Source organism: Narcine bancroftii, chromosome 2 (genome assembly GCF_036971445.1).
Source record: "Narcine bancroftii isolate sNarBan1 chromosome 2, sNarBan1.hap1, whole genome shotgun sequence".
Lineage (NCBI taxonomy): Eukaryota > Metazoa > Chordata > Chondrichthyes > Torpediniformes > Narcinidae > Narcine > Narcine bancroftii.
In genome coordinates this window covers 32,805,809-32,819,695 of record NC_091470.1, presented here as the reverse complement: position 1 = coordinate 32,819,695, position 13,887 = coordinate 32,805,809, and the positions used below count along the sequence as shown (strand labels likewise).

Sequence of the window (13,887 nt, the reverse complement as noted above, 5' to 3'; positions counted from 1 at the left end):
AACTTGGAGGACCAGGGGGTATCCTGTCGGTGTCCCATCAAGTCATTGTCCTTATTCACCTGCCTTTGTCCTTATTCACACCTTCCCAACCCACAGGGCTTACTCTTATATGCAGAACTTGCTAATTCTGTCTAAGGCTTACTAATTACATATGCGGAACTTGCTGACTCTCTCTAAGGCTAGAAGATCCTTATCTTATTCAGACTAACTTTACTTCCTCCATTCTATTATCTACCCTTATCCTATTCATACTGGCTTTATTCATTACACATATATCCATACTAGCTTTCTTCATCTCTCATATTTTCATATTAGTTTTACTCATCTCTCACACTGCTCATTTCTAATGACTGGAAAACGTTGGTCATTTTAAAAAAAAATCAGACAAGAAAGCAACTGTCCTCTGTTTTTTGATTCTTGAATTGAGTTAGCTGGGGAAAAAAAAGTGATACAGAAGTTTTGATGCCAACTTTACTGAAACTTTGTGGGGGGGTTAAAGAAAACAATTTCTTTAAAATATGAAAATCAAGGAAAAGAATGGTCAACCTGATGGGAATTGCTTTGTCGGTGGGAGAAGATCCTCCGGCCGCTTGAGGGCGCTCGCAGGCTCGCCCGGCCCACAAACGCCCGCTCGCCCAGCCACTTTTGTACCCCGCTCGGCTGCCGTCCTCCCCCCCCCCCCCCCCCAGCAACATCCCGGATGAAGTTCACAATAATACGGAAGCGGATTCCGGTTGTGATTCGTCAACCGGCGGAGAGCGCGTTGAGTGGGAAGCCGAAGCCCTTGCAAGGCTGCCCGATCTCGTCCACCCCCCCCCCCCCCCCCCACCTCGCGGCCGCGACCGTCGCTTCTCGTGTCAGGTGAGTGCGGCCGGCCGGCCGGCCACGGGGGCTCGGGGTGGCCGGACTCACTCAGGGCACGGCTCCGGTCGGGAGGTCGAGGTTCGGGCGCGGGGAGCGGCCCGTGAGCCTGGCGCTGGGAAGTGTTGCTCGGGGCGTGGGCTGGTACCGGGGAACCGGGGCTGCGGCCTGGCTTCGAGGACACGGGTGGGTCGGGAGATGGGGACGGAGGTCGGGCCCGTCACTCGGGGACATCGTGTCACCGGCCTGAGACCGTGAACATTACAACCCAGAAACAGGCCTGACTAGTCTGTGCTCAACTGTGTCCCACTAACCTGCCCCCAGTCCAGAGGCCTCCATACATCTCCCATCCATGTACCTGTCCTCCTCCTCCTTCTAAGATGTTAAAATTGAGCCCGCATTCACCATAGTCGTGTTCCTAGCAGAGAGCCTGGGTTTTTGGTTGGGGCTCTACACAGGGGTTGATGGTGAGACATAAAAACGGTGGCCTTTCCTGCTACAGACATCCTCTCCCCTTGGGTTCATCCCCCTCTTTCCATTCTGTCACTTTCTCTCTGTCCTAATGCAGACTCACGTGTTGGGCATTTTCTTGTTTTGTCCGCTCTCTGTGAACATGAGTCTCTTCAAATTGGATAGTGGTAAAAGGACCCAACTCGAAACTGTCCACTTCTCTCCATGGATGCTGACTCCTTCCAGTTTCTCTTTGTTCATTCAAGATTCCAGCATCTTCATTTTTGTTTTTATTTATCTATAGAAGAAACATTTTTGTGTAATTTGTTTTATGTAAACAATTTAGGATAAATAATTAATAATTTTCAAGATTTAGGTTGGTTTACTGTTGGTGATGATGACAAAATGGATTTTCAGGTGACCATTATGTCATCCAGCACAGAAACATGTACTTTGAACCTTCAATAAGCACCCGCTTTCAACACTGATCTTATTCTTTCCGCATTCCCATCAACTCAGTTCAGATACCACCACTCGTCTCCACAGCAGGGGCAATAACTGGCCAGTTATCTTTGTAATGAAGAACGCAGAGGGGAATCTCAGGATCACAGAATTCAATCGAGAAAGCTGTGAAGGAACACTTTTATTGGTGGCGCCACTGCCCCACTTATGAATGTAATTAATGCAACAGCTGTTTTATAGCTGCATCCACATTTTTTTATGTCAAAGGCACGAAGTTGTTTGTGCTATTAAACTCAGTCTTTGAAGGCAATTTTTCAAGCCAAACAACTTGCATGAATAGATCCTGAAAAGTAAAGAATTTTTGAAAATCTGAAATATTAACTAAATATTAAAAGGTCAAAGCATCTGAGAAAAGAGAACATTTCAGTTGCAATTCTCTTTTCCAGCATTTTTTTTTTCAGATTTTCACTTTTGTGACAGTTACAAAAATGTAATTTAAAAAACAAAATCAGCGTCAAATTTATGATCTTCTCCTGTGGCCACTTATTTTAATTACATTACGATAATATTGTTGTGAAGCGAGAGTTGAGTTGTAACAGCAGAGGTTGCAGTAGTAATTCATCCTGGCATGCCAATTGTCCCTTTTGTCATTAAACTATGTCAAAATGATCCTTTAGTAATACTTTTAAGTATGTTTCTCAAATTAGATGATGATAGTTTTCTAACAATAAGTGCATCAAAAGTATTATGCTGCATCAGATGTGGTAATGCAGATACTATTCTCATTGGCCTGTGAAATTACATTATCTGCAGAATGTTGGAATGGGGTAAAAAGCATCAGAGCAGGAAGATTATTTGGGTTATCAGTGGGAATAGAGTCCGATCCCACAAAGGAAAAGTTAGAGGGGTCTAGATAACTGGCCAGTTATTACCCTCTCTAGATATTGCAGCAAGAAATTATTTTGAGCAGTGCTCATACTTTGCATTTTGAAGTTCATGCACTTTTATTTAAGAAAAAACTTTTAACTTGCAAAACCAGGAATTGTATCTGTGGATAACTTTGTGAGTGTATTTGGGTAGCTTGGGTTTGTGTATGTCTACATTTTTTTAAAAAACTTTAATCAAAGGTCAAATGAAATTTCTTGAATAGATTACATTTTAAACTTTGGAAAAATAATTTGTATGTTTGGTACAATCATAAATGGTTTCTGTATCGTGACTAAAATTGTTGGTCAGGATGGTTATTTTGAAGAACTGGGCTAAACTGAGTTGCTCAAATTACTCATTTTGGAATAAGTCCTTGAACTGCTGTTTTATATTTTAGCTGTATTTATAACAGCCCTTGAATCAGTGATTAATTGGATTTCAATGTTGTAATATGAAGTTTCATGTGATGCAACACCAACCCTTTGGTTAATTATTTGAAGCAATATGTATTGATTCAGTTTTAATTTAATTTAGATATGCAGCACGGTAACAGGCTATTTTGGCGCCCGAGTCCATGCTGCCCAATTTACACTCAATTAACCTACATCCCCTGGTAAGTTTCGAACAGTGGGAGGAAATTGGAGCCCCTGAGCAAAATGGGGGAAAACGTACAAACTCCTTATAGAGAGCGCATGATTCAACCCTGGTCTTGATTGCTGGCACCGTTGACAGCATTTTGTTGACCACTAACCAAACCATCCCATCTCTATTCATAACTATTTTAATTTGATGATAACTATGGAAAGTCATGAAAAGTTGTTTTTGTTTTCTTGCACAGACAGATGTTTTATGGGATGGTGAAGAGTACATGTTAAAGACTTAATTAAGGGGAAAAAGCATATTTGGTGTTGAAGATAAGAAAAGCAATGGACAATTTTCCACAGGGTGGGGTGCAGAGGAGGGCGTGGTGGCCAGTAGTTGTAGAGCTCCAGGATTGTTAAACAGTAACTCTGAAATTCATTTAAGCAAGCAAGTTTGTTGGATATTTCTGATGTGGCCCATTGCAATGTTTTCATCTTTCTGTGACTGACATTTGTGGGGTGGGGGGGGGGTGTGGTGGTGATATCTTGATCTTCCCATGTACTTTGGAAGGATATTTTTTAGCTTTGTGATGTCAGGCCAGATCTTTAGCTTTTTTTAGATGTGATAAAATAATTAATTTACTACTGAATGGATTTTTTTTCCCTCACAGAGAAATTAGATTATGGAGAATGATGAACTTTCGTCAGAGAATGGGATGGCTTGGTGTAGGATTCTATCTGCTAGCAAGTGCCGCAGCCTTTTATTATGTGTTTGAAATAAATGAAACTTATAATCAACTGGCTTTGGAGCATATTCAACAGAAATCTGAGAACCTGAATAGTGCAACCTCTTGGACTCAGATCGTGACTGCACGCTTGTTTTCACTCCCTTTCTGGTTGTGGGCTATTCTATTTCTGATTCCATATCTACAAATCTTCTTGTTCCTGTATTCGTGTACAAGAGCTAACCCCAAGACAGTTGGCTACTGTATATTCCCAATCTATATGGCAGTCATCTGCAATCGCCATCAAACTTTTGTCAAAGCCTCTAACCAAATCAACAGATTGAAAATAATTGATACGTGATAGAACAGACTGTTTGGGTTACAATAAATTAATCCCAAATCATGATTCAAGGCATGGATGCTTAATTTTGTGTAATCTGTAATGAAATGTCTCGCTGTATCTAATTTTTTTGATAAATATAACTTTATTTGGAACTGCACACTCCTCAGACAATTGAGTAAAATGTCATTGTTAAAATTCTGCAAAATATGTCAAATACCAGTCACTCCATTACTCCTGATCCATTTAGAAATTTTTATTTTTAAAAGGAATTCTTGGTTTGTTTAGGCTACTTTGGTGGGAAAGGATTTTGTACGTCATCCTGATGTGCTTTAAATAGATTTTAACTTGTAACACTTCCACTTTAATCCATAATTTCAGTAAATGCTTTCTCTTTCTGGGAGGGAAACAAAATCTATTTCAGTATATGCAACGCACCTTGGTTATTATTTGCCAATCCTTTATGGATTGTGTTCAAGATGGATGTGAAGTTTCTTTCAGTGCATAATATTTGGCCTGTGTTATTTAATGAATTTTTTTAATATGGTCTTACAAAAACGGGCCAGTTGTAAAGTGTGACCAAATTTTACATTTTTAAAAAATTTTATAACCTGCATTTACAATTGTTTCTTTTCCATAAGGGCAGCAAAGCAAGTCCATGTCATATGTTTGGAATTCATGTACTTTTAAGTTAAAAATTTGTGCATGATAATGAAAGGCATTTTTGATAAACTGACTGAAGGCAATTGTGTCCAAGGTGTATGTGTTTTTTTAAAAGTAAGTATTTGGAAGGAATTGGATTTTAAGTTTACTAAAGGTTCTGAGCATAGTATTTGACCAATCTCAAATTGGCACAGGCCTGAGTTAATTAACCAGGACAGTTCATTTAAATATGAAGATCAAGTAATTCAGGGAAATTTTCATTGTGAATGTTTTTATAAAACTCAAGTTAGCATCTGCAAACTGTACATTCGCTCTGCAGTGTTGGTTATGAAGTAGTAATCACCTTGATCAAAAATTATGGACGATTTTGTTCTAAAATATTTTGACAAGCCCAATAGAAACAGTGAAAATTAACATATGATCTGGCAGTTGTGTTTCTTGTCATGCAATAAAAGTGATGCTTATCATTGAGATCGTGCCGAAAGACGATGCATCTTAAAATTAAGACACTTTAATCTTAATGTGATAATGAGCATAACAATGTTGTGTTAATGTTGCCTTATTCCTGAAATGTAAATATCTTTTAGGATCAAGTTGATTCTCAAAATGTCATCTCACTTGTGATGCGCCTTGATTATTGATTGGGATAAAGATATGTCACAAATTTTACACTGTGATTGTATAAAGTGACTGATCAAGTTATATTCAGAATATCCCACATATCCACAGCGGAGGGATTGTGTGAATATATAAGGGGATTGCTTACAAGTTCTTCCTGGTACCAGGGAAGTTGAGAACTAAATATTGTCATAATACAGAATTTGTTATGAGGCCAAATACTGTAGCAATCACTGCAGTGAAAACTATTCCTAGTGTTAATGATCACGAAATACAGGATCCCACCACCAAACAAACACAATTTTTCCTTCTCCCCTCTCACCCTTCTGCCTGTGATTCCCTTGTGCACTCATCTCTCCCCATCTATCTATTCTTCCCCTCCCCCCTGGGCACCTTCCCCTGTGGCTGCAAGAGGTGCAACATTTGCACCAATATCTCCCTCACCACAGTCCAGGCCTTTCAAGTGAAGCAAGACTTGTATATCCGCTGGACTAATTTACTGCGTTCGGTGCTCCCTGTGTGGTGCTCTCTACATTGGAGAGACCGGTTACTGATTGGGAGATCGCTTCGCTGAGCAACTCCTCTCTCAACCATTTCAATTCTGAGTCACACTTCCAGACTCTCATGTCTGTCCATGGCCTTTTGCACTACCCTACCCATTGATCCTTTCAGTTGGATCATGCAGGAAACCTTGTTTCTTTACCTGTCTGGCCAGTCGCAACATGAAATTTATATGCCATAAACTGATATCGTGCCAATAACTAAAGACGTGAATGCTTTGATGGCCTAGAGTTTAAAATCTAGCTATTGTGCAAAATACTCTTCCTTGAATTGTATAGAAACTTGTGTACGAGAAATGGTGCTGGATTGTTACTGCATTTTAAGTTTCTAAACAATATGCAAATAAAGTATTGTCCTGTTCCAAATCTATTTTTTTAGTATTAAACTGGTTTAAAATATCTGGTGTGACATGAATTAATCTCAATCTCTTGTTAATAGGTGAAAAAAAATGTGCAGGATTGGGCTTTTCCTTGCATTAGTTAAATAACTGTTGGTTGTGTTGCTGTATAATCTCCAAAACCATCATTTAATGTGCTGTTTAACATTTTTGCCAGTTTTTATCCCATATTTGTGCATTTAGAATATAATCTACATTTGTTACTTTATTTTTAACAGTAGGGAATTCACAAACTAGTGAAGAATGGAATACTTGAACATGAACAAACTTTGAAGATGCGCATCTCCCCAACATTATTGTGGAGATATTTTTTTTAAAATTCTGGATGTGGTGGAAGTAAGAATACTTTAAATTTCCTTGGTTACTTCCATAGCAAGAACCACAAACAATTGGTGGATAAATTTGGACCTTTTTTGAAACTAACTAAAATGTGCAGAATAAAATACTATGTATTTTTAGCAATGTACCTGTTTGAGTTTAGTTATTTCAATTTTTATTTAATATAGCAGAAGTAAAGAGCTCTGGTGCCAGACCTTAAAGCCAAATAGCAGAGATGTTTGTTCATGTGCACACTGCACTGCAAAACTGGGGGAAAAAAAGTTTAAGTAAATTCTGTTGCACATGTTAATAAAGCTTGTTTTGGGAGTTTGATCTCTTGATTATCCAGCCCTTTTATTTGACCAAAAATGCCAACACTTAATGGTTAAAAATTTTACAGATTTCATTATTTGGGGGTGTCATTTCTAATTTTTATAGGGGCAAGAAGCATGGTTGTGGGTTTCTTTTAAGCATAAAACTTTAAATGATCTGGAGTTGCCCTTTATATTAGGGTAGGGTAAGTGAAATGGTTTCTGGTCAGCATCTTGCAAAAGCTATGAACAACCTGGATTTTTTTTTTGGAAAGAATGCACAGAAAATGTTAGTACCTTAAGACCATAAGATAAAGGAGCAGAAGTAAACCATTTGGCCCATTGAGTCTATGTTATTCCATCAGGAGCTGATCCCTTCTTCCTCTCAGCCCCACTTCCAACCTTTTTATAACCTTTGACACCCTGAATATTCAATGCCTATCAATCTCTGCTTCAAATACACCCAATGACCTGGAATCCACAGCTGACCTTGGTAGCAAATGGGTGGCCATCAATCTTGAAATTGTGGCCTCTTGTCCTTGATTTTGTAATGGATCTATGTTAATCCTTAGTTTAATGTTAAAGCTATATTTTATCAAGGTATGGTTTAATAAGTTTTGGGTGGTCAGGGTGGCCAGTTTGAAAGACAGAATGGCTGTTGATTGCAGTTGAAGCTGAGAGAAGAAAGAATTTACGATGGTTCTCAAGATACTGAAAACAATAGGTGTTATTTCAGAAGCACTTTGCTCTCATGTGAGCAGATTTTTTTTAAAAATGAGTGCAAGTGAAAAGTGAGGTAATGTTTAGTACATTGTCCACTCAGAAATCTGATGGCAGCAAGGAAGGAGCTGATTTTGTATTGTTGAATATTTGTCTTCATGCTCCTGTACCTCCTTCCTCATGGGAGCACATGGCCTGTGTGGTGAGAGTCCTGGAGGATAGAGGGTGTTTTTTCTTAAGACACTGCCTCTAGTAATGTCCTTAATGGAGTGAATATTGATGCCCATGGTATGATGGGGCAGGAGTGCCTACACTTCCTAAGGAGGTTGAGGTCAAGGCTACTGTCCACCTTCCTAGCATTCTACAGGAGCATAATAGAGAGTGTGTGGCTGGCTGAATTTTAGTAAGGTATGGTAGCTGTACAACATCAGGTCAGAGGTCAATATGGAGGGTGATTAAAACTGCTGAGATCTCTAGGGTCTCCCTTTCCTCTATCGATATCTACAGGGAGAATCATTGAGGACCCTTAACCTCCAGCCCTACCTTCAAGGAGGAGGTAGAGGAGAATGAAAACCATGACTGCCAGGCTGGGAAAGAGCATCTTCCTGCAGGCAGTGAGACTGTTGAACAATTCTAGAGACCCATAAAATATTTTAATATATATTTATTTTGGATTGCTATGTATGTATGTCATTTGTGTATAGGCTGTATTGTGTGTCTGTGTGTGGGCACTATGCTATTTTGTCAGGTTGTATATGTACAATCAGATGATAAGAAACTTGAACTTGTCTATCCTTAGACCTTTCAGCTTCCTAAGCACCTTTTTTCTGGGGATAAGTCAGGAACACTGCTAATGTCTTCCACAGTGGAGAGAGATACAAAATGCTCATTCATTTCCTCTGCCATCTCTTTGTCTTCCATTCCAGTCTCTCCAGCATCATTTTCTATTGGTTCTATATCTACTCTCGCCTCTTTTTACTCTTAATATACTTTTAAAAAGCTTTTAATGTCCATTTTGATATTATTTACTGGCTTCCTTTCAGAGTCCATCTTTTCCCTCCTAAAGGCCTTCTGTACAGTTTTGAAAGCAGTTCTCTATCTTCCTATTAATTTTGCTTTCTTGTATGCCCGTTATTTTTCTTTTACTTTGGCTTTGACTTCTTGCCAGCCATAGTTGTCACTTTTCCATTAAAATATTTCTTCTGTTTTGGAATGTACTTGTCCTTCACCTTCCCTTCTCTCAGAAATACTAGTCATTGCTGCTCTGCTGCCCTCCCCTGGCCAGTTCCTTTCTCATACCTCTGCAGTTCCCTTTATTCCACTGGTTCCTTTATTTCTGACACTTCTGATTTTAGTTTCTCCCTCCCAAATTGCAGAGAGAATTCTATCCTATTATGACCACTGACCCCCCCCCCCCCCCACCCCTAGGAGGTTCCCTTACCTTCAGCTCCCTGCTCCCTTATCAACTTTAGTTCATTACATAAATCCTTCAGGATGGCTTTTTAGAACCTCTTGATCTGAATTCCTGGTAGGTTCAGCACAAGAGGTTCTAAAAAGCCATCCTGAAGGCATTTGATAAATTCCTTCTCTTGGGATCCAGTACCAACCTGGTTTGCTCAATCAACCTGCATATTGAAATCCCCCCCCCATGACAAATGTTACACTGCAATATTTGCATGCCTTCCCTATCTCCCTCTGTAGATTGCATGTAGCATTCTGGATACTGTTTGGATCCTATTAATTGCTTCTTGGTTACTGAACACCAATTTGATCAGGATATTCCAAAATGATTTATTTTGTGCTATAACATTGCCTTCTGACTAATGCAGTTCAGATAGTTATTTTTTTTCTGAAATTCAAAAACTCATGAGCTGATAAATTAAATTGCATTAGCACCCAGGAATCTTTAATGTCAGAGTAAATAATAACACAAACCATCCTGTTTTCTCCAATTAGTTGCAATTTGCTTGTACATCAATCTTGGATATGGAACGTTAGGCAAAAATTGAAATAAATGGGAGTAAAATTAATATTTAATAATGCATTCTTATACTCATGATTATAACTTGTCTGTAAATTTTCAATGGAAACACCAGTTTTCAATGCAAATGCAAAAAATTTTAATACAAGGTTTTCTCCTCAAATTAAAAAAAAATCTGATCTGTCCAGCTGCAAATGACTTACTTCCAACCTCCCCTTCAAGTGCATTGTTATGCTATTCAAATGCATCCTCATTTTTCCTGGACTAATGTTTAAATCCTTTTAATTACTCATCCACCTCCATGAATATTTGGCTCGTGTTAAAACTGGACAACACATTTTTTCAAAATGTTTGCTTCCTGAAAGAAAATTTGTGATTATGATAGATAACTTTAAGATGAAAAATAGAACAAAGGGATTTAGGAATTCTGGTACATCATTCCCTGAAAAGGTGGTGAAGAAAGCAATTGGTGTGTTGGCCTTCATAAATCAAGAGTTTTGAAGAAATTAGTTGGGATGTTATTGGTAAGGCTAAATTTGGAACATTGCAGTTTTGGTCGCGGAATTATAGGAAGGATATAAGCAGAATGCAGAGGAGATTTACAAGAATGTTGCTTAGGCTTCAGGATTTGAGTTACAGGGAAAGGCTGAGCAAGCTGAGACTTTATTCCCTGGAGCATAGAAGATTGAGGGGTGATTTGATAGCGTTATTTAAAATGATGAGGGGATAGAGTCAATATGGACAGTCATTTTCCATTGAGAGCGGGTGAGATTCAAACAAGAGGACATGGATTGAGATTGAAGGGGGAAAGGTTTAGGTGAAACATGAGGGGGAATTTCTTCACTCAGGGTGGTGAGAGTGTGGAATTAGCTTCTGGCCAAAGTGGTAGATGTGGGCTCAATTTTAATATTTAAGGAAAAGTTGGATAGGTACATGGACGAGAGAGGCATGGAGGGTTATGGGTGGGTGCAGGTCAATGGGACTAGGTGGGAGGTGTTCGGCATGGACTAGAAGGGCAGAACTGGCCTGTTTCTGTGCTGCAATTGTTATATGGAACACAAAAGATAATTTCAGATTTGATGTATCACGTAGGAAATTGGAGAAGCACGAAATTAACTTTAGTGAGTTTAACGTTTAATCGCATGATGCTGACACATTGTGTTAGTTCAACTGACCTAAAAATGTCATTTGTACCTGTCGTGTCAGTGTCCAACAATAGTCGTCCAGCATTGATGGATTCCAGTTGACCTGATACTGCTGTTCCATGGTCACAATGTCCCAGTGAAAACTTTCACCAGGTTCATTACTGACTGCACCAAGATCAGCAGGGAAGATGTCCAAGTGTGAATGCAGAAAATGAATTTTCAAAGACATGTTGCATTTCATTGTTTTGTTTGCTTGAAGTCGTCTTAAAATATGACAGGAAATCACAAAAATAGGTTGTATCAAAACAATGGCATGTGATAGGAAAGTTTTAAGGTGATTTTCTTGATCAGCAACCCAAAATCTATAAAAACCTTCAAAAATATTTTCGCTGTTGCTCTGGTGGTGGGACCCCACTTGGCTGATTCCATTCTTATCCATTCACTGATAACCAGAGAATCTCCTCCAGCATCTTCTGTTATTGGAATTATGCTGAGGGAGTGATATGTACCTGACCATTCCAACCAAAGATTCTATCTTGTATTTCCTTGTTTTTCTTACCTCTTAATATTTGAAAGTCCATTGCCAATCTCCATGTTTATCCTGGTGGTAAAGGTTTATCCCCCTTCATTGTTCCTTCTTGGACTATGAGCAGAGTAGTGTATTAGATGAGAAAAAATGCAAGTTAAAGTGACCAAGTCCAGGAGGGACGGCAGGCCTGGGAGTGAGTTTGGATGGGGCAGAATTTGTTTTGTGTATTCAGGAAACTTTTCTCAAGGAATATGTATGTAGCCCAAATCGAGGTGGCTACACTCAACCTCATTTTAGGAAACTGGGCTAAACTCCACTTATTTTAATACAGGAAGTCTGACAGATGAATCCCAAGTATGGATAGGCATATTGAATTGTGATATTAATACTATTACAGAACCATGGTTGAGAAATGGCAGGACTGTTAGCATAACATTAGGACACTGCTCGCACCTGGATTTGAATCCTCATGATCTGTAAGGAGTTTGTATGTTTTCCCCATGTTTGTGCGTTTCCTCCGGGCATTCTAGTTTCTTCCCACCCTTCAAAAACATACCAGATTGTAGATTAATTGGGTTATTAGGGTGGCATGGTCTTGTGGGCCAGAAGGGCCATCCTGTATGTCTAAATTAATTAAGAATGACAGCTTTATGTTCCAAGGTTCAGATGCTACAGGCACGTCGAAATGGAAGAGAGGAAAATTGTTTCGATTAGGATGAATCTGGATGATACAGAATTTGTTTTCTCAAGCAATTATGTAGATAGCTTTATTTAAGAAGAGGCCATTCTAAATCTCATTTTGGGGATTGAGGCTAGGCAAGTGGCTTAAGTGTCAGTGGGGGTGTACTTTGGGACCAATGCTCAGAGTCTATTAGTTTTAAAATTGCTATGGATCAAAAGATTGGGCCAAAGGTTAATCGCTAAATTGGACAAGGCAAATGTTGATGGGTTTGATTATGAACTTGCAAAGGTTGATTGGTAGATGATAGCAGGCCAAAGTACATCTGGCAAGTTCTGGGTCAACATCTTACTGTTAGTGTAAAGGGCAAGACTGGCAGAATTGGAGAACCTCGGGTGTCAAGAGATATTGGAACTCTTGCCTTCATTGGTCCTGGCAATGTGTACAAGAGTTGGGTTACAAGGCAAGACTGGGTCAGCTGGATTTTCCTTGAGTGAAGAGTGACTGGAAGAATTTATAATGAACATTGATAGTGTGGACAGGATGGGTTGAGAGCAATATGATTCAAATACAAGTAAATTGAACCAGATTGTGTCAACATCTTGATCAGCATGGAGGAGTTGGGCCAAAGGGTTTTTTCCATGTTGTATGAAACTAGGTTGTTATTCCTTCTAATAGTTAAGGAAATCAACAGTGCAGAGTACTCAGGTCAGGTGGCATCTGAGATGAGAAACACAGGAGTGTTTAGACCAGGAGTGTCAAAGATTCACCCTGCTTCGAACCTCTAAATAAATTTCAAGACCACACGTTATTAAAAATACCACTTTATTAGTTTTGCAAAACTCAAACTCAGTTAACATTGGGTGTGCAGCTTTCAAACAGTAGGTCCAATCAGCCAGGCTCTTCCACTTGTTTACAGTTCCTTAAAACTTCTCTGTTCTTTTTCATTAGTTTGATCTCAGACTGTGGTCAAGCTGGTTCGTGTTCTGATCTCCTTTTACTTACTCAGGTACCAGCATCTGTAACCATTCGCTTTGATCATATTATTTTTAACAATTCCTTCAGTTGGCACCTAAGGGATCTCGCAGTTTCTATTACTATGAACTCTTGCCGACCAAACACAAGTCATTGACATTTGGAACCTGAAACATAGTTTTACATTTTTCCATCACACCCCAGATAAGCGCACACACATGGACATCAAAGAGGAAACAGTGGAGTTGACCTCAATATTTAGGACAAAATTGGATAGATTTGTACAGAGTAAGGGAATTAAGGGATATGGCAAAAAAAAAACAGGTAGGTGGAGATGAGCCTATCATCAAATCAGCCATAATCACATTGAATGGCAGAGCAGGCTTGAAGGGCCAGATGGCGTACTCCTCTTATTTCTTATGTTCTAACATTGTCCTAGACTATAGCTTGTAACTAACTCTTTACATGTCATCTTCCCAGGCATTGTTTTTGCAAGTCGCAAGATCTAGGGAACTCGAGGCTATTGGAAATGAACTAGCTTTAGCTGGGGTTGCCAGACAACACATGTCATTGGTGCCCCTCACTTCTCTAAAGTATTTACAACCCTCTCAAAGTTCCTTCACAAAGCATCATGTGGACATTGA

General features: G+C 39.3%; 1 protein-coding gene across 3 annotated transcripts; it reads left to right on the top strand.

The window, feature by feature from the left end:
* Positions 1 to 675: 675 nt before the first annotated feature.
* On the top strand, positions 676 to 7,236 carry tmem251 (transmembrane protein 251). Of its 3 annotated transcripts, none has more exons than XR_011351110.1 (3): positions 769 to 861; positions 3,235 to 3,313; positions 6,804 to 7,236. XR_011351110.1 is itself a non-coding variant. In XM_069916214.1 (3 exons), exon 3 carries the CDS (start codon positions 3,972 to 3,974, stop codon positions 4,365 to 4,367), a length of 396 nt encoding a protein of 131 aa, XP_069772315.1. In that variant the 5' UTR covers positions 769 to 861; positions 3,235 to 3,313; positions 3,953 to 3,971; the 3' UTR covers positions 4,368 to 7,047. The 3 variants fall into 3 exon arrangements, 2 of the variants coding, with proteins under 2 accessions (XP_069772314.1, XP_069772315.1); XM_069916214.1 differs by having other exon boundaries at positions 3,953 to 7,047; XM_069916213.1 differs by lacking the exon at positions 3,235 to 3,313 and having other exon boundaries at positions 676 to 861; positions 3,953 to 7,047.
* Positions 7,237 to 13,887: the final 6,651 nt, after the last annotated feature.

Coding starts and splice junctions, on each gene's coding strand:
- tmem251 (XM_069916213.1), top strand. CDS start 701: ATGAAGTTCACAATAATACGGAAGCGGATTCCGGTTGTGATTCGTCAA. Junction 862..3,952: donor ACCGTCGCTTCTCGTGTCAG/GTGAGTGCGGCC, acceptor TTTCCCTCACAG/AGAAATTAGATTATGGAGAA.